We start from the raw sequence: 22,994 nt of genomic DNA on the forward strand, positions 1-22,994 counted from the left end.
AACTTTGCACAGACTCTCTTCTCTTTGGGGGAAAGCTAAAGGATTAAGAAGGCCTTCAAGATGGAGGAAATCCCCTTTTCTAATTCAGATGTTGTGAAACTGATTTTTTCAGGCACGTTTCCTATTATGGCACATTCTACACAAGTGAAAAGGAATAGAGTAAGATGAAATGGAAGAGGCAAAGTAGTCTGGGGAATAATTTTCATGTAATGTGTGTTTTAGGCCTGTGACAGGATAAGGAACAGATATTCCGAAAGTAAATAATTTAATAATTTAGATAATTTCTAAATAAAAATTTAGTAATTCTTAGATACTTCTTGGCTCTTGTTCTCTTGAGTATATGGACATACTCAGACACGAACACACATGGGCGTGAGCATGATGGCGGACACAGAAGGACCACAAGGATTTGACCTTCATAACAAGCCCACGTCTATCTGGGAGTCCGCGTGTGTATGACGTCTCACAAAAGCCACATTACACGTTTTCAAAAGGAGGCAGATGCCCTTGTGTTTGACAAAACGCCAATTCATTAAGAGTGGCACTGAATTCACAGCAGCTAGCTGGCATTAAGTGCTATCTCAATTAATCCCAATAATACAATCGTACAATAATACAATGTGGGAATTGGGGAACTTTTTTGATGTAAAAGGGGAGCTTCATTCATAACAAAAAAAAGGTTAGAAGACTTTTTAGGCTTTTCTTTTTTATTTCTTTTTAAACAAAAGGAATCAGCTTCAATATTGTTTCTATAAAACAGGGCCTGGGTTCATATACCACCTCTGACACTCACTACCTGTGTAACCTTGGTCAAGTTGCTGAGTCTTCCAGGCCTCAGTTTCTTTCTCTGTAAAATGGATTTAGATTGGACGGTCTCTTCTACTCTAGGGGCAGAAAAATTCAATGGAAAGGAACGGAAAGGCACTGATCCTCAATCAGCAGACTTGGGTTCAGATTTATCCTTGGGCAAATTATTCAACCTCTCTAGTACTCAGTTTCCATATCTGTCAAATGATGGGATTGGACGAGATAGATCCTGATTCCTTTCAGCTCCAGAACAGCTCAGTGTAGGGTCACGTTGGTCAAGCAAAGGGCTAGCAGTAACGAGGGAAGACTGAAATATACCCAAGCCAATCTGACCCCTTTGGAAGGCAATCACTGCCAATATCCTCCCACTGCCTCCCAAGAACTCCAGTAAGTGACCAAATTATTTTTGTAAGCCAACAGTAGGATTGTGTGTATTAGAAAGAGCCCTAGATTGAGTTGGAATTGGGAGAGGTCTTGGTTGGAATTCTACCTTTGACAATTACTAGAAGTGTGACCTCGGACAAAGTCTCTGCCCAGTGTGCTAATCTATAAAGCAGACACGATACTTGTAATGTTGAGCTCCTAGGATCATGATGAAGAAGGCACAGTATGAATCTCATAGTGATATGTGTTACTATGTGCAACATTGCTCATAGTATTATCATGAGAGGCCACATGGTGTCATGGTCTCAGAACCAGGAAGCTATGAGTTCAAGTGTGACCTCTGAGACATATGGCTCTTTGATTCTGGGCAAGCCACTTATCCTCCTAATGCCCTAGAGGGCAGCTAGGTGGCATGATGGGCAGAGCGCTGAGCCTGGAGTCAGGAAGGCCTGAGGTCAAATTCGGCCTCAGACATTTACTAGCTAGGTGACCCTGGGCAAGTCACTTTACCCTGTTTACCTCAGTTTCCTCAAATGAGCTGGAGAAGGAAATGGCAAACCACTCCAGTATCTCTGCCAAGAAAACCCCAGATAGGGTCACAAAGAGATGGTCACGATTGAAATGACTGAACAACAAAAAAATAACTTTCTAAGCCCAGAAGTAAGCAAATGGTTGCCCAAGTGCAAAGGAGTTTCTACATTGGGAATTTCCCACAATAGCCAAATCACAAGTTCCACCCCACCCCCCAAGAAAAACAATGATTCCATCCCAGCTTCCTGTGCTGAGCTTTTTCAGCCTCTTTATTTAGAAAGTTAAATGTCCCAGCAAAACCATGGGGAAACCTCTCACTCTTCCCCCTTTCCTTCTGTGTACAAATATTATAATTAAGGGATAATTACAGACTCATCTCATTTTATGTGACAGTAACTTCCCCAAGAAGGAATCTGAGAGTAAAAGATTGGTTCTGAGGCTGGTGCTTTTCAAAGGCGAATATTCTGTCTATGACCTGGGATGCCCAGGAGAAGACTGTAGTAACACCTCTTGATGTTGACTTGTCATTAATTAACACACATTTAATGAGCTCCTACTGTATTCTCAATACAGGAGTAACGAGCTGGGAAAAGTTACAAAGGTTCCTGATACAAAAATCATTATGTCATAGATTTATGGCTGGAAAGGATTTTAGAGTTCATTGAGTTCAAACCCCTCATTTGACAGATGAGGAAACTGAGGTACAGAGTATTTAAGTGACTTGCCCAGAGTCAGACAACAATCAAATATTTATTAAGTACCTGCTATGTGCCAGGCACATACAATCCTTGCCCTCAAGGAGCTTATAATCTAATGAAGGAGAAAATATGCAAGCAAATACATACAAAGCAAGCTCTCTACAGGATGAATAGGAAGTGATTAAAAGAGGGAAAGCCTGGAATGAAGAGTGGTTGGGGAAGGCTTCGGAACTCCCAGTCTGGTGCCCCATCCACTCCAACACCACCCTGCTTTCCTGAATTGTCCTAGCCTCCATCTGGTCAGGGACCGTGTGCTATCTCACTTTCTATCTCCTGGAGAGATGTATCTTGCTTAGCCCACGGTGAGTGCTTAGTAAAAGGCTGCTGCGTTGCGCCTGCTCTCTTAGGTCAGTTGAGAAGACAGGCTATAGACACAAAAAGAGAAGTAATGACATAAGGGGAGCCAACATGGACACATGGGTCTTTGCGTCTCCAAAGTGTTGATTGTCTTGGCTCATAGCTTAGCCTCAGGTGCCCAGATGGGTCTCAAAAGAGAAAGCAGCGACATAACAATTTCCCCGTGCCAAATGGTTTTGGATATATTCTGGGGGTGCTTTGCTCAAGCTTTTTTTCCCATGACTCTGCAGCCTGGACCCTTAGTATTTCAGAATGTTATTGGGGGAAGAGGGGAAAAAGAGAGGGCAATCATCAGGTGAAGAATTTAAAGGGACATACTATCTTTTCCAAAAGAAGATCCTCCTTATCCTCAGAGGTCTTCCAGCAGAATATGGATGGCCACTTGTCAGGTACATGATAGAAGGATTCCTTTAGGATAAAAACGGGACTAAATGCCCTGAGATCCTTTCCAACCCCCAAATCCTGTGATTTGATGTGGAAAAGGGATTAGATTTCTTTCTCTTGGCTCTAAAAGGCAGAAGCAGGAGCAAATGGAGAAGGCTGGAAAAAGGCAGTTTTAGGGCTGGTATCAGAAAAACTTTTAGACAGTTTCTTTTAAGTTTTAAGTTTTTTAGATGAAGTTTTTAATTGAAAGCCAATTAAGACTGTTTGGAGTTTTCTCTGGAGGTCTTCAAGCAGAGACTGCGTGATTCCTTGTTGGGGAGGTTGTTATGGGGATTCCCTTTGGGCGTGGGCTAGAAGGCTGTGGAGGTTAATTCTAACTTAATTTCTATGAGTCCATATGGAGTAGGGATTAGACATGTTCCTTTTGGTTCCAGAGGGCAAAACCAGAAGAAATGACCCCAATTTAGTCTGGATGATAGAGAAAAAACACAACCTTCTAACAATCAAGATGAAATGGGCTGCCCCTGGAGGGTTTCCAGCAGAGATCGGATGACCATTGGCTGGGCATGTTGTCCTGGGGATTCCGCTTGGACATAGGTCAGACGAGGAGGTCGCTGAAGTCCCTCCTGCCTTTTCAATTCTGGGAGTCTGCCCCTATTACCATCAAGGTACCTCCTTTGAGCCCTTTTCTCTAGGAGTGAGGGGAAGTTGTGCTGATTTTTCTACTACCTCTCACTCAGTCTCCCTTATGACACAGAGATTATCCCAACCTGCACCGGGATCTGCAAATACCCCTGGACCTGTTCGTACTGACTTTAGCAATCTGGCATTCTTAATAATATGCTATCAGAGAGTGTGTGAACACAAACAGTGACGATACTCAACTCCATTTTGATAAAGCTAACACTGCACTAGGATCTGAACTCATATTTCAGGACACTTTTCTGGACCTTGGTCAGTTCAGGGTACTCTCAGTACTAAAATGCTTCCCACCAGGACATATCAGGAAATTCATCTGTAACTTACAGTGTCAGATTCACATGGAGCACTGAGAGATAGTGATAAGATTTGTAACCAAGTCTTCCTGTCTCTGGGACTGCTGGGCTACCCACTATGCCAGGTTGCCTCTCAGATCAGAATATGTCTACAATAAATATGCTTGAAGTTCACTTTACTCACAATTATGTTCATTAAAGGCCTACAAAACCCTTCTTATGTACAGTATTAAATCACAGGAAGATGGTGGACTGTTCTTTTGATGCTGTTATATTCTAAAATATGTTAAGCATTAATTAGGCCTTATTTGTCCCTTACTGGCAAAAATGCCATTGTACGAGGTGTAGTAGATAGATTGCTGGGCCTGGAGTCAGAAATACACAAGTTCAAATCCCAGATCAGACACTTACTGGCTGTGAGATCCTGGGCAAGTCATTTAACCTCTGTTTGCCTCTGTTTCTTCATCTGTAAAATGGGAATAATGATAGCACCTACTTCCTAGGGTTATTGTAAGTATCAAATGAGATAATATTTGTTAAGCACTTGGTACAGTTCCTGGCACATAGTAGGTGCTATTTAAATGTTAGCTGTTATTATTATTCATAAACAGATATGTTGCAAGAAAAGGTTGTCAGAAAACAAGTGATGACAGAAATTATACCAAACACTCAAGGAAGGAAAAGGTTAAGAATTTTTTCCTATTCTGATAGAAATTCAGACAGGGAAGGTGTTCTAAAAAGGACGGCTTCCTGCAGCATAGCCCCATCTTTGATGGGGCCCCAGAGGAATTGTGGGATTCTGGCCTGCCTCGTTCTTGATGAAGTTTGAAATCCTGGCACTGGATGTGAAATCCATTTGATGGTTTGTTTCTGGGAAGTGGCAGATTTGGTCATTAGAAACGGAACCAAAGACCTCATCACAGGTAACTGATAAACTCAAAGTCCTTCTATGAAGCTTGAAAAAAAAAGGAATTTGAATACATAATACATGTGATATAGGATATATAATTACATATATAATAATAACTCTTGTTTCTATAGTGATTGAAGGGTTGGGAAGCTTTCACCTTATGCCTTTTCATTCTATCCTCATCACAGTCTTGTGAGGCAAGTGTTAGAGGTTTTATCTTATTATACCCATTTTACAGATAAGGAAATGAAGCCTCAGAGAAGTTAACTTGACTTGTTTTGGGTTACATAGCTAGTGTTTAAGGTGGGATTTGAACCCAGGTCTTCCTGACTCCCTGAGTCCAATGAACTATCCATTATCTCTACATCAGTGTCACAAACACTGAGAGATTCAAGTAGGAAAGAAAGTTGTGAAGTCTTTTTGAGAGGTTCTATCTGTATTTATAAAAACAGATTCACATTTTTTCATTTGTAGATTTTTAAATGGTCTTTAAAAAAGTGATGAAGACTTTGATCCTTACTCTCTTCCCTTCAGAGACAGGCCTGTAGGAATAAGGCCTTTCTTTTGTTGTTCATCTGTAAAAAGAGAATAATGACAGTGACAACCTCCTAGGGTGGTTGTGAGGATCAAAAGAGATAATTATAAAGCACTCAGCACAATGGCTGGCACGAAGGAGGCGCTACATTTTTGTTGTTCGGTCGTTTTTCAGTCGTGTCCAACTCTTCCTAACCCCATCTGGGGTTCTCTTGACAAAGATACTGGAGTGATTTACCATTTCCTTCTCTAACTCATTTTACAGATGAGGAAACTGAGGCAAACAGGGTGAAGTGACTTGCCCAGGGTCACACAGGTAGGAAGTGTCTGAGGGTGGATTTGAACTCAGGAAGATGAGTCTTCCTGATCTCCAGCCCAGTGCTCTATGCACCATGGCGTCCCTCTAGCTGCCTAGGTGCTATATAAATGTGAGCTATTATTATTATTATGTGCTAGGGATCTATACCAAGACAACCACACCATGAAAAGAAAATAGGACTTCGAAAGAACATTTCACATTGGTGACATGCCATAAGGGCTACAAAACTCATCAGACCACTTCTCCCAGTGATCCCACCACAAAGCATCTAGTAAAGACATTTCTTGTCATGGGGGTTCTTGTTCAGTTATGAGTTGACCTTGATGGGCCCTCAGGTTCCTTCCAACCAAGTAGTTCTGTGATCCACAGAGGATTTATTTGTTATACTGATAAGTTGCAATCATCCTTGGTGTCCCATAACCAGTGAATGGCTGAACACATTGTGGCATTTTGACATAATGGGATATTATCACTCTATAAAAAACGAGAAGAATACCATAGAGAAATAGGAAATCATTTCTATAAAAGGATGGAGGGAGAAGAAAGCAGAATGAGAAAAGCAGCACATATACCCACTAGGACTACATAAAATAAATAACGAAATCTGCTAAGTACATGGAAGGAAAGAGATTAGAAAGGGGACCTAGAGCTAAGAAGATGTAATGATCATTATTTTGCTGAATTTTATAGAAATATCTTATTATATAAAATAGAAATTTCAAATAAATATTGTTAACTATTATATATTTTATAATATATAATCTGTAATGATATATCATGTGTTATTATTAATAATGCTATTTATGTGGACATCTTTTTCCCTTCAGAAAACTTTATATAGTTTGGTATTTATAGTTTCCTTTGTGATTTTATTCCTTATTTAATCTGTCATTGTTTTTATTGAGATTGCTATTATTTATAAGAAAAATTATTTGATTAAAAAGTCATACGGTAGAACTATATTGTTTCAGTCTCCTTGGAGGAGAGACAATTGATGGGTCAAAAAGTTAACATGGAGAACATTTGACGTCTTGCACATAGGGAGCATGATAGGACATGTGCTCCACAGACATTTTCCATGCTGAGTGATGACTGATGTTTGCCATAGGGCTTCAGCACCTGAGGAAAGGCCGGTCATACCTTGGTTGGGGCATCGATGGCTGCTCCTTGATTGACAAGGACCTCGGCCACATTCACTCTGTCCTCTTGTGCAGCCAGGTGGAGCGGTGTCAGGCCACTCTGGAAAGCACACAAAACCAGTCACCTTTTAGTACATGAAAAATACATGGACTTGATAAGATAGTCAGACATAATTTTAATAAAAAGAATACATAGAAGAAAACATGACTTATAAAACCAATCAATCTGCAAACATTTATTAAGTGGCTACTGTATGCCAAGTGCTGAGGATGTGTTCAAGAAAGTTCCTGTCCTCAAGGGAATTATACTTTCTACGTCACCAAAATTTCATTTTCCCAATAATCCAATAAACCCTTTTCCTTGCATAAAAATCCTCCTCTGATGCCCCACTGCATGGAGGTGATCCTGGCTTCTCAAATTAAAGCTAGCAGGATATGAGCTCATCCTAGGACAGGAAGAGGATTTACGCAGACCGGTCTATCACCCAAGGGCCAGCCTACCTCTGAAGAGGCTCATCACTGGGCTTGTCCAGAGGGTAGTGACAACTTTTGGATGCAGCCCTTTAGTAAAATCTAGAGGGCTTATGATCTGTATCAGGTAATCAATCAATCAATCAATCAATCAATAAGCATTTATTAAGCATCTACAATGTGTCAGGCACTGTGTTAAGTGTTAAATGAGAAACCCTTGGGGTCTTGGTCTGAGTAGGCCTTTTAGTGTAATCTGGGAAGAGTTGGCTCTCTGTGGCTTTTGCAGTAAACTCAGTTAAATTTCCACAGTGGACATTGATGTTCCATGGCTCCCCTTTCGGATGAAGTCCTGCGCTAGGGGCTGGGGACACAGAGCATCCTCATGACCTTCTGGGTGAGTTGCTCCCACCCAAGGTCCTGCTCTTCTTAGGGTGGAGGACTCTACAGACCTGAGGGAAAGAAAAAGAGTTTGGGAAAGATCACCCCAAACAGTGACATAATTGTAGGGTAATTACAGGGTAAATTTCCCAGGTATATTTCCCTGGGGAGAAAATTGCATTTTTGGCCACAAAATTGGTCAGAGTTCTGTGGGCTGCTGTCCTAAGCTGGAGACATACTTTTTTTGGTTGTTGGAGTGGGAGTTTAGGATAGTTCTTCATGCAAGTTTTCCCTAGAGTCTATGGAAAGTATCCCTTGGCTCACATTCATTCTTTGACTTTCCTAGAGCAAATGAACCGAACTCTGGATAGACTTATTGTCTGGAAGTAACCCAATAATGGGTAGGGATAGTGGAGCTTCCACAGAAACAGGCTCTTAGCAAACTGGGAGGAGGAACTGGGGCAAGTTTGTAGGGAACTGGCAGACTCATGTATAAATCAGTCAACACATTTTTATTAAGCCTGTACTATGTGCCAGGCACTGTGTTAGGCTCTGGGGATACAAGTATAAAGAAACAATCCCTGCTCTCAAGAAGCTTACTGCCCAATGGGGCAAGATGTGGAGGTGGTGTGATATGGCAGAAATAATGCTCACTCTGTAGTCCCAGGTCCTGGGTTCAAATCCTGCCCCAGACATTTACTTTGTATGTTATTATGGGCTGGTCACTTCATCTTTCCAGCCCTTAGTTGCTCATTGTAAAATGAGGCAGTGGGGCTCTGCTTCTCAAAGAGCTCTACCATTACAACAGCTGTGCTCTGCATGACCGTGTCAGTCTGGAATCCAGCTTTCCTTTCTGGTGTGCCAAAAGATCTGAGCATTTCTCATGGTCCCAGTCTATGGTAAGAAGGCAGCAAGTGTAGCCTTCACAGTGAACAATGTCAGGCTGCCAGCCATCTCGGGGGAAATGCCCCTGATTAACAGAGCTCCGGTTCATTGGCTACTAAGGTGAATTGGGTCACACCCGGAGAACAATACTAAAGTTACCAAGGGTGGTGATGGGCAGAAAGGCTATTTCAGGTCGATCCAGAAGCTGCTGAGAGAAATGACCTGTTTAGACTTCTCTTGACCCCAAACTAGATGAACCAAAGGATTGTAACATCCAGAATAGAAAGAGGTGCTAGTGAGACCTGGAAGGGATGCCGGGCCCAGACAATGGTTCAGACCCTATCCAGAAAAACAAGGCCTCCCCAACCTGGGTATGTATCATCTGCCATATCTGAAGTCCCAGCTCAAAACACTGCCCCTCTGTCCATCATTCCCCATATCTTGAACCCGTTAGAACATAAGCTCCTTGAAGGCAGGGACTTTCATTTTGGACTTTGTGTGTCGGCACACACAGGGTATTTAATAAATGCTTGCTAATTGACTGAGTGACGCAGTTCAGGAATTTCTTGGCTATTAGTCTGCAAACCATCTAAGCCTCTGCTAACAACCTCAAGGTAGTCGACAACCTTCCAATACTCATGTAGTACAAAGTTCCTTTTCTAAAGAAATGAAAAATGTATACTGCAGGACTGAGATTTCTGGGAGAGTACTGGATGGTTTGCCTTTAAGGTCCTTCCATCTCTAAATCTGTGGCATTGACCTTTGTGTTTTGACCTGAGCTGTGTTTTCATTGGGTGGGAAGCCCCAGGTGAGGAGCTCCATTTATCAATGCAGACCGGCATCTGATCTGCAACCTAGAGTCTCCACATTTCTTGGGCACTGATATGTTAAGTGATTGGCCCAGGGCTATACAGCCATTGTGTTTGTCAGCATCAGCACTTGAACACAGGTCTTCCTGACTCTGAGGCCAGCTCTCCACCTATTGTTTTTCTCAGGCTATATGCCTCCTTTAGAAATAAAGAAATCTTGGGGCAGCTAGATGGTTTAGTGGATAGAGCTCCAGCCCTGGAGTTAGGAAGACCTGAGTTCAAATCCAGCCTCAGACACTTGACACTTACTAACTGTGTAACCTGGGCAAGTCACTTAACCCCCAATTGCCTCACCAAAAAAAAAAAAAAGAGAGAGAAAGAAAGAAATCTTCCTAGGGATGACTGAAATAGACTTGGGATCATTCTTGAAACAGTAAAGAATTTCTCTTGGGATTTTCCCATGTCTGCCAGCAATATGGAGGCAACATGAACTGCCTTTTGGGCCTTGGAAGTTGTATGTGCGCTTACACTGGAACCAGCTAATTCCAGTCAATTCAGAGAAAAGGAAAAAACCAAAACAAATCACACTGGATCTTGGGCATCATCAGACTTGCACATTTCCCTTCTGATTAACCTTCAAAGCATTTTGTGGACATAGTCTCAGAGAAGAATTGATGAAGCAGTGACCAATATTCTCATGCCTAGAAGAAAGCCAGAGTCTGAATCTGAGCTAGAATGACTTTAAGCTTAGGAAGCTAGGTGTCAGCCTATCTCTAGGAAATGTGTGAATGGGGCAGCCAGGCCTTAGAGGGAACTCCTCAGTAACTGCATGTGAAGCTTAGAAACATCAAGGTCTCAAGTATCTCATAATCATGCCTACATAAAAAGAATTAGCCACGTGTCCCCCTTTACATTTAAAATAAAAGGCTCAAAATAATAATACCTAATAAATAATTAATACATAAATTAATTAATTAATAATAATATACTAGGGGGTATGGTGGATAGAGTCCTGGACCTGGAGCTAGGAAACCTTGAGTTTAAAGTTGGCCTCAGATACTTAACTAGCTATGTGACCCCTGGCAAGTCATTTAACCTCAGCCTGCCTCAGTTCCTTCATCTGTAAAATGAGGGATATTATTAAAACGGAAAATCAAAATGAGGGACATATTATATAGCACCTACCTCCTAAGGTTGTCGTGAGGATAACCTGGGAAAGTATTTGTAAAATGCTTTGCCAACTTTAAAGCACAATGTAAATTCTAGCCATTATTATTATTATTATGGAAAAATAAAATCACATCCATTAGGACAGGTGAGGCAAGAATTCAAAGCATCTTAACCACAAAGATTCTTTCTTAGTAATATAAAGCCTAAGCTCATAGTTTGTCCTGGAGCCCTTTCTATATATTTTGATGAATTGAGTTTGCTTAATTATAGTAAATGAGCAAACAGACAAAAATAAATACTTAGGGAATTTAGGTTGGGGTGGGGTGTGTGTGGAAATTCTTTCCAGATGCATTTAAAATGCTAAATTTAGAAAAATGTCCCTTTATTATTTTTATTGAATAAACATTGGTAAAATATCTCTAGGGCATAGAACATTGGGCTAGACTGTCTTTTGGGGGGGCCTTTGTAAAAAGATAGATTTTGGGGGGGAGTTTGGGGAGGACTTTAATAGGCATAGAAGATTCCCTGCCTTCCTAGCACGTGCAGTCTAACAGGGGAACATGGAATGCATAAAATTAGCTAAGTTATGGTGCCCAGTGCTTAGCACAGTGCCTGGCACATAGAAGGTGCTTAATAAATGTTGATTGATTGAAAATGGCCCCTGTGGGACCATCTTAAATGTGGCAAGACTGGACATCCTTAAGCCAACACTAAATGACCACTTGTCATGTATGCCACAGAGTGGATCCTTGCGCAGTTAGGACTGGACTAGATCAGAGGTGTCCAAAACACCTCATGCAGCTCACAACACTCTCAAGTGTGGCATGAATTGCATTAAAATGTAATTGGGAAATCTTTAATAAAATAAATAATAATTCAATAAAACACTGATAACACTACATTTCAAAACTAAGCCAATATGTGGCTCACAGAGATCCCTGCATAGAGATTTGTGGCCTCCATTTCTATTTGAGTTTGGAACCACTGAGATAAACCTAGACTCTTCAGGTCTCTTCTAACTTTCAAAATACATGATTTTGCTCTACTTAAGTGAAGAAAACTTTCAATAAGCTCGAGTAATTCAGGGAGGCCAATTTACCTAGAAATGATTTCTTCACTAATTACAGATCACTTTTGCCTTTGGATAAAAAATAAATAGCCCAGACTTCTCCAAGGCTCACCACTCCATCAAATTTTGTAGCTTTGTTACCTGGGGAAAATTTGTAGTAGGATAAAGGTGGCCTCAGGGATGAGTTCCCCATCTCACTCACTGGAGGGAGTATCCCTATGATTGAATCTTAGGAACATAGACCCCTAAGTTTAGAGTTAGAAGTGACCTTTAAGGTCACCTAGTCAAACTCCCTCATTTTACATTTGAGGAAACTGAGGTCTAATTGAGGTGATGTAATTTGGCCCAAGAGCACATGTGTAACCAAGGGGTAGAACCAGGATTTGAGCCCAGATTTTCTGAGTTGAAGTCTGTCTCTGGCAACAAACTGTCTTGGATCCACTGGGATATTGAAGCAGATTCTTGAAAGTCATAATAGTTCATTTCTTTTAAAATAATACATGATTTAGACTTTAGTGATTCAGACTTGGCCTTCTCCCCATCTACTCCAAAGTCAACCAGTTTTGTGATGACTATGCTATGTTCAGAGAAGCCACCTCATTTACCTTGTTGCTAAGATTCACGTTGGCATTTCTGGAGAGAAGCAAGGACACCATGTCCACGAGGCCCTCCTGGGCAGCCAGGTGCACAGAAGAGATCCCTTGCCTGGTCACGGCGTTGGCGTCCGCACCATACTCAAGCAGGCTGGTGGCTATGTCCATCTGATTCTTTTTGGCCGCGATGTGCAGCGGTGTGTAACCATTCTGTTAATGCAAAGCATCTTACTACACACTTGCCAGGAAGGAACAATATGGAGTCAGCCCACTGGCTGGTTGGCTTTCTACCCAACAATTCCCAGGCTCCCCTTCACAATGATGTTTTTATCCAGTATTTTTTTTTAAATGGACACTAAATGTATTCTACTCCATGTTGGCCATCACTCTTTGAAAATGGAATCCTAGGGAAGAGCTTTATACCAAAAAGCCAAAGATTTCACAAGGGTCCAAATCCCATGCTCCTATTAAGTGGGATATTCTTTTCTCTCATTGCCTGGGTACATAAGCGGTACTCAATAAATAAATAAATTTACCCAATAAATAAAAGCTGTGAAATGAGGATATTCCCCCAAGGGAAATGTCCAAATTTTTAGATTTGGTTCCAAATCAAGGTTTGCAAGGGAGGAGGGAGGAGAAGAAATAAAGGAATAGGAATAGGGACTTGTCCAGTGATTTCATCAGTACAGGGAACTGCTAAGTAAAGAAATTCAATCAACGAGAAGACTGGCACATTCTCTGTAACTGCTGTCTTAGAGATTTGCCTAGATTACTGAGAGATTGAGCCCAAGGTCATAAAAGAGAAATGAAACAGTCTCAATAATTATGATTGAGAATACGGTTGAATCATCATACCCTCATTGTCTCTGAGATGGCAGTTTGTGGATTAGGGAAGCTGTCCAACGGGTTGTGGATGCCCTCGGTGTGAATCAATCTTAGCAATGACAAATACTTTGAATCTCTTGTGTGGCCCTGCCTGATGGGACACAGTCATGTCTGGCTCTGTCCCGCCCCACAGACAAATGCTTTTTCTGTAACGGGTTAGGGGTGGGGACCTTAGGACTATTTGAAATCACCCCATTCTCTCTGGAACTCAAGCTTCCCAGCTCCCATGAAACCTATCCCTCCTGGCACCTCCTGTCAAAGGAGAAACAGGAGCTTTCAACTCTATTTTTGGGGTTGACCTATTCTCAGTTTGGGGCTTCAGCTGGCTGAGGAATCATCGATGCAGGGCTTCAGAAGCCTGTGTTCTTATGTCCAAATGCAGAAGAATTCCCTGTGGGACAGTGGCGCTAGCTAGCCTCCTCCCTCTATGGGAGTCAATGCAGGCTGAAGAAACAGAGACCAGATTCTTCAGCCTGTGCAGCACAATTATGTCGAGGGTTAAAGGCAGTGCCTCAGATCTCCTACCATCAGACAACTGCTTTTGCTAATAAGGGTCCTTCAAGCTGGCCATCACTTGGGTAAGAATAATTGTTCCCATCACTATAGTGCTTTATAGAGTGGGAGAGTATTTGTGCTCCCATGTGACTCATCAAAATGGGTGGGGCACTGGAGAGAGGGCAGGACTTGTAGTCGGGAGGACCTGGGTTCAAATCCTGCCTCAGACACTCATTAGCTGTGTGATCCTGACTTAGTCATTTCCTGTTTTTGGACTCCGGTTTCCTCATTAATACTTCAGACTCATTTCTTTTCATCTGAAAATGAGGATACTAAAAGCACCTGCTTCCCAGGGTAGCTATAAGGATCAAATAAGATAATATATACATAACACTTTGCAAATTTTAGAGTGCTATATAAATGCTAGTCATTAATTTTATTATTATTGAAAAGAAAAGTGATATGGTTACTGATGTGAAATGTAAACAGAAAAGGATGTAAAGAAGTAAGCATTTATCAAGCACCTACAGTGTTCCAGGCACTCTTGCCAAGTGCTTTACAAATATTATCTCTCTTGATCCTCATAATAAACCTGAAAGGTGGGTCCCTATTCACAATTGAAGAAACGGAGGCAGGTCATGTGACTCACCTGGTGTCACATAACTAGCAAGAATCTGAGGTTAGATTTGAACTCAGATTTTTTGGACTATAGGATCAGAGCTCTCTCCTGCTGCCTCCAACAACTTGTAGTGCAATGGAATGACAGCTAGACTTTGAATCAGATGAGCCAAAGTTCAAATCTTGGCTTTTGCCCTTCCTAGCTGTGTGACAATTGGTAAGTCACCCAATGTCTCCATGTACAAAGACGAAATGGCCATGCACACGTGAGCTATTTCATTGGTTTCTTTTGAGAAAAGTGTTTTGAAGACCTAGTAATGCTATAAAAAGATGAGTTATTATTATAATCACAGTATAGCTGGAGGTTGGAAATAAGTGTATGGAAGTACCCCATTGTGCCTAGGACTTAGTTACTCCTGGGAAGGAAATCAAGTCAGAAAACAACCTAGCTTCTCTCACGCAGTCCCTCTTCATTTCAGTACCTTCCCTCGGTTAATTATCTCCTCTTTCTCTGTGTGGAGCTTACTTTGTACGTATTTGTCTGCATGTTGTCTCCTCCACTAGATTGTAATCTCATTGAAGGCAGGGACTGGCCTTTGCCTCTTTTTGTCTTCCCAGAACTTAGGACAGTGGCTGGCACACAGTAGGTACTTAATACATGTTGACCAATTGATGCCTAACCACTACAATTTTGAACACCTTCCTGACAACTAGAAAATAATTCTCATTTACCCAGTTGATAGCGATAAATTCACTCAAATTAAATAACTGTGGTTCAGAAGCAAGTCACTCTTATTTAGCCTTTTCTTTCTCCTTAATCTGGGAGAAGTATGCCCTTTTACACTGGGTGGCTTGACCTATACAGATGGCAAATTAAGAAAACATAACAATCACCATTGACCACAATGACTTGCATTTGTATTTTCTGCTTTTCAAAGAACATTGACAAAAATGATCACTTGGGGAGGTAGGTAGGATGCATATCATCAATAATGTTTGACTTATGAGAAAATTGAAGGCTCAGGGACATCAAAGGACTTACCCAAGGTCGCTAAGCTAAACATCATTCCTAAGCTATTTCATTTTTACCATGCTGCCCTAATGATGATTTGGGTGAAATAAGAAGTGATTATTTTTTTTCCTTCCTTACCACAGAACACATGACATAGTGCATCTGGTAAGGTAAACAAACATAAGAAAGAAATAAGCTGATCCTTCTATACAGCAGAAGAATGGCAAAGGTCATCTCAGGAGGTAAGAATCTTTAAAAGAAGTCCTCAGCTTCTGCATTGATGGGCTGGGTAGTCCTCTCACTCAGAATTCTATGACCCCCTTGGAAGGGAGACAGAAGCAGGGGCAGAGGCAAACAGAATCAGTGTCATTATTCCTCTGGTAATAAAAGAGTGACCTGAAACCAGGCCGCCATTACTTGTCTGTCATCATTACCTGTCTCTGAATGGCTTTTTAGAGGGTCAAAGTCCAGGAAGAGAGAGAGGCTGGCTACTCCAGGGTTATTGAAGGTGTCTCATTTTCTCAAACAATGGGTGGGGCACTGGAGATGTTTTTATGAGGAAGAGCTAACTATGGGAATGTGCATTCCTTGGCTCCAATAAGAACTCTGATTCAATGGACTTTATTGAATGTGCCTAATGTGAGAGGGCCATCACCAGGGGTAATTTTGCAGTGTTGTTTCCTTGGCTCAGCTTTTATAAAACATCTTTAACTGAGTCACATTTGAAGAACCCTCAAGAAGGAAAAGAGCTGGGAAGGTGCTTAATTGGTGGGTGGAGGAGGCGGATGAGTCCTTTATTTTGTTATGACTATTACTTCCTTGCTATTTTTCACTTCAAAACTTCACAGCACTGAGGGTACCAGGAATATCACTCTTAGTAGAAAATGAATGACTGAATGATGATTTATCTACATGTGTAATGAGTACCATGCTACAGGAAACTGGTGAAATAGAACTTGAGCTCAGTGGAATATTAGAATCCATTGAGATAAAAAGGAGAATAGATAACTTACACGATAACATTTTCCTTCTATGTTGGAAAAAGTGTAAGTTTTATTTTATGGCTACAAATGATGGAAGAGCCCAACCTCAGAACAGTTCTGTGCATTACTTAAAGAGCTTAAGTCAAGTAACCCCGGGAGAGGCCGTGAACTTGGACAAGGGCACTTTGTTCTCTGAGCTTGGGCTTTCCTATCATCTGTAGCAAAAAGAGCAGAAGGCTGTACCGGAGCCTCAAGCTGACCTCAGCCTGGAGTTTTGAACTTTCCAAAGTCAGGACATGGACAGCAAGACTGGAAAGCAGGATGTGGGGGAATGAGTACTGAACTTAGAGTAAGAGGACCCACCTTAGTGTCAAAGCTTGATTATTTTCTAGTTATGGGACCGCAGGGCCAGATATTTGTGTGATAATGTTAGGGGAGTCTGCCGGGGGGATTTTGTTGGCATAGGGACCTCCAAGTGAGGAAAAACTCCCTTGTCTGATGTAGATCACCATCTACTGAACAATTTTTAGTATCGGAGAGTTTCCTGTGTTCAAGTGAGGGTCAGTGAGTTCTTGTCCAAGGACACATAGCCAGTGTAGTCAGAGGCAGAACCTGAACCCCAATCTTCCTGATTCTGAGGCTGTGAATTCTCTCTTCCCCTACTCTGTGCAGGGATGAGGGGGAGGGAATAATAGTACTTATTGCAGTGATTTGGCTAAGGTCTCACGGCCAAGGTCATGCAGGGAGCAAGTGAGAGAACATGGTTGGACTCAAGTCTTAGTTTTTTCCCCTTCTCCTCTTCGCTTTCTAGACTGTTCCATGCAGTGTTCTCCTCAGCTCCCAGCATGTCAGCGGTAACGCTAAGAGCTACTTATCTGGCCCTAACTTCTCTCTGACTTCTATTCCAAAGCCTCCAACTGCCTTTTTGACCTCTTGAGCTGGTCATCACATGGACATCTTAAACTCAACTTTTCCAAAATGGGAATCATTATCTTTCTCCCCAAGCCCTGCTCTCTTCCTAACTTTGCTATGACCGTCATGGAGACCACCATCCTCGCAGGTGCCCAACTTCATAAATTAGGTGTCACCCTTGATTCCTGACTCTCATCCCTCCATATCTAATTAACTGTCAACTCCTGTCATTTCTATCTTTGTAACATCTCTAATGGGCAGCTAGGTGGTGTAGGGGATAGAGCACCAGGCTTGGAATAGGAAGACTCATCTTTATGAGTTCAAATCCAGTGTGTGACCCTGGGCAAATCACTTAACCTTATTTGTCTCAGTTTTCTTATCTATAAAAATGAGCTGGAGAACGAAATGGCAAACCACTCTAGTATCTTTGTCAAGAAAACCCCAAATGGGGGCACAAAGTTGGATACGACTAAAACTACTGGACAACAATAAACACTTCCCCTATATGGCCCCTTCTCTTCTCTGACATCAACACCAATCCGGTACATGACCTTATCACCCTGTACGGGGACTATTGCAAGTACCTGCTTGTTGATTTCCCTGCCTCAAGCCTCTCCACACTCCAGCCTGCCCTCCACTCAGCTTTCAAACTGATATCCCTAAAATGCAAGTCTGACTAGATCACTCCACTATTCAATAAACTGCAGTGGCTCCCTATTCCCTATAGGATTAAATAGAAAAATCTTCTCTTTGGCTTTTGAAGCCTCTCCTAACCTAGCCCCCTCCTACCTCTCCAGGCTTCTTACTCCTTCCTTCCCCCTTCATGGACTCTGTGATCCAGGGACACTGGCCTCCTTGCAGTTCTTTGAAGGATGCACTCCATCTCCTGACTCCGGGCATTTCCTCTGCCCGTCTCCCTTGCCTGGAACACTTTCCCTCCTCATCTCTGCCTCCTGCTTACCTGGCTTCAAGTCTCAGCTAGAGTCCCCTCTTTCTGCAAGAAGCCTTTCCCGGCACCCATTAATCTTACTACCTTCCCTCTGAGACAGTTCTCAGCTGGTCCCATCTATGTCTTGTTCGAACATTGCATGGTGTCTTCTCCCCCCCCCATTAGACTGTGAGCTCCTTGAGGGCAGGGACTATTTTTTTTTGTCTTTCTTTGTATTTCCAAAGCTTAACACAGTGCCTGGCATGTAGTCGATGCTTAATAAATGCTAACTGACTGACTGACTGAGAGTGAAGTGACTTATCCAGGGTTACCCCAGAGCCAGGGTGGAATAATGGATAGAGCGCTCTATTTTATTTAGGAGGACTTGACTTGGAATTCCAACCTGGGGACTTCACAGCTGTGTGAACCTAAATAGAGAAACCCCTTCATCTCTTTCTACCTCAGTTTCCTCATCCATAAATAAAAAACTTTTGTAGCCTTAAAGTGCTACTGAAATATTAGCGGTGAGTAAGCTGTGGATCTAGACTCAGTTGGGTGGCACAGCTGATAGGGCACTGGCCTTGTAGTGAAAAAGACCTGAGTTCAAATCCTGATTTGGCTGTGTGACCTCTGCAAGTCACTTGACCTCAATCTGCCTCAGTTTTCTCCATAAAATGGGGATAATAATAGCACCTAACTTAAAGGGTTGTTTACATATGAGGAACAAATGAGTTTACATATGTATGTATGTATGTGCCTATCTAGCTATCAGTTAGCAAAATCTGAGGTCAATCAATCAATAAACATTTTTTAAGTGCCTACAGTATGTGTCAGGCACTGTGCTAAATACTGAGGATACAAAGAGGGGCAAAAAACAGTCCCCAGTGTTCAGCACAGTGCCTGGCACATAATGTAGGCACTTAACAAATGTTTATTGATTGATTGAGCCCTCAAAGAGGGCTCACACACACACACACACACACACACACACACACACACACACATATATGCACTATAAAGCACTATAGAGATACGAGTTTTTGAGGGCCTTTCAAGCCATAGAGTTGAAGCCAAGTCTATCACCAGTGAGAGGATGAGGTGGTGGGATCCTTCAGCAGAATCCGAGAGCTCACATCATATTCGGCCATTCCATGTAGCTGATAATGGCTGGGAGATCAATAATGCAGGACTCATCATCGACAATCCTCATTAAATGCGGTGGCATTAAATTAGTCCTGTTTTAAATGAACTGTGCTAATTCATGAGCTGTCCATGAAGTCAGCAGTGCTGAAGAACCATGGGGAAGTATTATCTTTTTTCAGTCATCTGAGAAGCACACTAGAAAAAGTGATGCTCAGAGTCAAGGTTAAGCCTGCAGTGGCATGGCAGAAAGGGCTCTGGCTAGGCAGTCAGAAGACATAGGTTCAAGTCTTGCCTCAGACACTTATTACCTATATAGTCTCAAGTAACTATCTTTTTGTCTTCAGGAATCTATGAACAATTTGATGTGATTTTGACTGACTAGAAATGTCTGGCCCCCTCCTGGTGATTCCGCATTCTCAGTCTCACCTAGCTCTCCCCATTTGTCACTCTCTCTACAACCACTTATCCCTCAGTGGGAAGGATGCTGGATTTGTGGTCAGCGGACGTGGGGTCAAATGTAGTCTCTGTCACTTATGATCTGTGGTACTTTGAGACTCAGTTTCTTCATCTTAAGAATGAGAGGGTAACCTAAGTGATTTTTATTGTGCTGTCTCAAGCACTAACATGTCTGAGCATCTGAAGGAAAAGTCAACTCGTGAGTGCTTAGCTTTTTGGGTGGGCTTATGATTTCGTTGTCCTAGGGAACTCCCGATGAGGAAACTTCTTCCACAGCGAGCTGGCACCTGCCCTACAGTGGATATTCCTGGAGATTAGTGAGGATAGGGAGTGGAGGGCAGTTGGGGAGTAGGATCTAAAAGTCTGAAGGACTTCTCCAGGGTGCCAGAGCTAGGATATGTCAGAGGGAGACTTGAACCCAGGTCTTGTTAACTCAGAAGCCAACTCTCTATGGCTGCCTCTCACATCTGGCAGATGTTTAATAAACTCCTCCAATGGAGATTGGCAAGAGGGGCATCTGCCCAGGGTCCTACAGCTAGTATGGTCAGAAGTAGGGTTTGAACCCAGGCCTTCTAGATTTAGAAGCCTGTTCTTTGCAGACTATACCATATCTGGCTTGTTAAGTACCCATTATTTTTCTAAGAACCTGCATAAACAGTAAGATGGCCCAGATTTTGAGTACTTTATATTTCTATTGGGATGAAGCCATCCCTGCACTTCAGGCAAGAGGGAAGAATGCAGTGGGAGTTGAAAACCAGCTAGAGACAGAGAGGCTGAGCCATTCTCCCACCTCCCAGATTTAGTGTGTACCTTTGCGGTAGCGTGGGGCGAGGCTCCTTGGTCCAGGAGAAGCAGGGCCACTTTCTGGTTATCATAGTGGGCAGCTACATGCAGTGGGGTTAAACCACTCTGAAAACATGTGCAGAAACAACAATGACCTGGGTTAGAGATGTGTCCCAGAGCATCCAAGTCCTGGCTTCAGGCAATAGCATTGAACTGGGGAATTGTGAATTTAAAAAGACAAGTTCCCATAAGAGTTGAGCAATCACAAACTTCTGTCCTGGGCAGCTCTTGATCGTAAAGCTGGTTTCGTGCTAAATGACAGTAACATTCATAATGGCGGGCGTGAATATTAGTACGCGCTCATTTGCTTTTTTTCTTTTTTAATTAGCACTGGGGGCCAGTGCCAAGGATGGCCTCTCCCCTCCTACCTTTCCTGCGGCATCTGGAGATGCATTTTTCTGAAGCAAGAGGTTGGCCACTTCCAGCTTCCCGTATTTTGCAGCCACATGAAGAGGGGTGAACCCTTTCTGTAAAAAGAAAGTGTGAGAATGAAGAATATCGCCAGGCCATTGCCCAGACACTGGTATGCCATTGCAACAGTCCAGGCTGGTACTAAGGATGAGGTCTGCATAGAGGACTAGGGCCAGTGGCCAAATGAAGCCTGGTCATTCAGTGACCTCACAGGTAAAACTAAGTGGCCTGGATGAGGACAGAGGCCAGGGCCTCTGAATCATCCAGGTCTGGGCACCTGACAAGGAGGTTTGGAGGAATCAGGAAATCAAAGCAAATTCTCATAGATCTTTTGGGGCAAGTGTCTGGGCTTTTGCCAGAGAAGTCTGGGTTGGAGATAGAGCCTGAGCTGCCCTATGATCCTATGTGTATGTGTATGTGTGTGTGTGTGTGTGTGTGTGTGTGTGTGTGTGTGTGTGTGTTTATACATCTTTTTTTTTTTTACTTGGACCTGTGATTTCATTGGGTGGTCCCAGGGAGGAAAATCCCTCTACCTGTTCAGATCACTACTCATCTGATTAGTGACTTACAATCTTAGAGAGCTGCCTGGGCAATGAGAAGCTGTGACTTGCCCAGGGTCACACAGCTAGTAAGTGTCTGAGGCCAGATTTGAACTCAGATCTTGGTTTGATGTAGACTACTAGATCTTGTTGAAACTTTCCCTCACCAGCTCATACACCTCTTCCCCTTACTCCCACAATACACCTGTCTTACTCTGTTTTCTTATACCAGTTGCACTAGAGCTGACCCAAACACAAGGGTCTATATGTCAGAGGGACCTACATGTGACTGCCTAGGCATCCACTGCTATCCAGGGGGATGGAGCATGGCCTTGGGCTATTTAGGATTCAATATGGGGGGAATCAGATGATCCAAGTAAGTGAATGTTCTCACTTGTTTCTGACACCTCATACAGTCCTGGACCATCTTGGTCCTAAGTGATTCCATGTGCCCCAAAGGACCAAAGGTGGGTCCAGAAGCTGATCTGGACAAGCCCTGATTGGCCTCCCTCTCCTTGTCAGACTATGACTCATAGCAACCTCAAGCAAGTCCCTGGGGCCATATTCTTGAAGCAAGGCCAAAACTGGGCTGGCATGCTGAAAATATTACTATGTTCTCTTCCATGTTGGAATCCCAGGTAAATGAGAATCTAGAAAAGCTGCCAGACATCTGGTCCTTGTTCCCTAAAGAACCAGAGTAAAAGGAAGTAGACTCTAGTTGCTTTCAACCCATTATCCCACAGTTTTCTATTTCCCTGACTGGACTCTTACTGCTTTTACCACAAAATAATGACATGCCCAAATAAACAAATATAAAATAGCTATAAGTTTTTATCTTCTAAGCATATCTCTGACCAATTTATCTTAGGTTGCCTCTGGGAGTTTTGCTAAGCATGGAAGTGAGTAACAATTCATGGACATAGAGAAGGTATGTGGTTAGGTCTCAAAGCTAGGACTGAAATCCAATTATAGTTGGTCATATGTTTTATTCTTAGCCTGGGGGGGGGAGGTAGAGTGTCCACTTCCTGAGCTGACACAGCATTGGATAGCCAGTGAGCACTATCCTGAGCCTTCTGCATTCTGGCCATGTCAGCCAATCTGTTCATCCATTTACACTCCGCCAGAGAAATCTGCTGACTGAATCTTTTGCAAACTGTCTGAGTCTATCAAAACAACTGATAGATAGCCATCAGTGCAACTGAGCTGTGACTTTGTAGAGAGATTCAATAAGTTTTAATCACAAGATAACATGGAGAGACATATGAGATGAAAATAA

General features: G+C 42.5%; 1 protein-coding gene across 11 annotated transcripts in view; it reads right to left on the reverse strand.

Moving 5' to 3' along the window:
- The window catches only part of ANK3 (ankyrin 3), a 725,987-nt gene that overhangs the window by 141,549 nt on the left and 561,444 nt on the right, over nucleotides 1-22,994 (reverse strand). For all 11 annotated transcript variants that reach the window (XM_078150719.1, XM_078150720.1, XM_078150723.1 and 8 more), the window contains 4 exons: nucleotides 21,137-21,235; nucleotides 20,736-20,834; nucleotides 12,506-12,703; nucleotides 7,120-7,218 (listed from right to left, as the gene is read on the reverse strand). In XM_078150719.1, the coding sequence (XP_078006845.1) occupies nucleotides 7,120-7,218; nucleotides 12,506-12,703; nucleotides 20,736-20,834; nucleotides 21,137-21,235 (495 nt within the window). The remainder of the gene's footprint in view (nucleotides 1-7,119; nucleotides 7,219-12,505; nucleotides 12,704-20,735; nucleotides 20,835-21,136; nucleotides 21,236-22,994) is intronic.

Source organism: Phascolarctos cinereus, unplaced genomic scaffold (genome assembly GCF_003287225.1).
Source record: "Phascolarctos cinereus isolate Bilbo 61053 unplaced genomic scaffold, phaCin_HiC Scaffold_3;HRSCAF=262, whole genome shotgun sequence".
NCBI lineage: Eukaryota > Metazoa > Chordata > Mammalia > Diprotodontia > Phascolarctidae > Phascolarctos > Phascolarctos cinereus.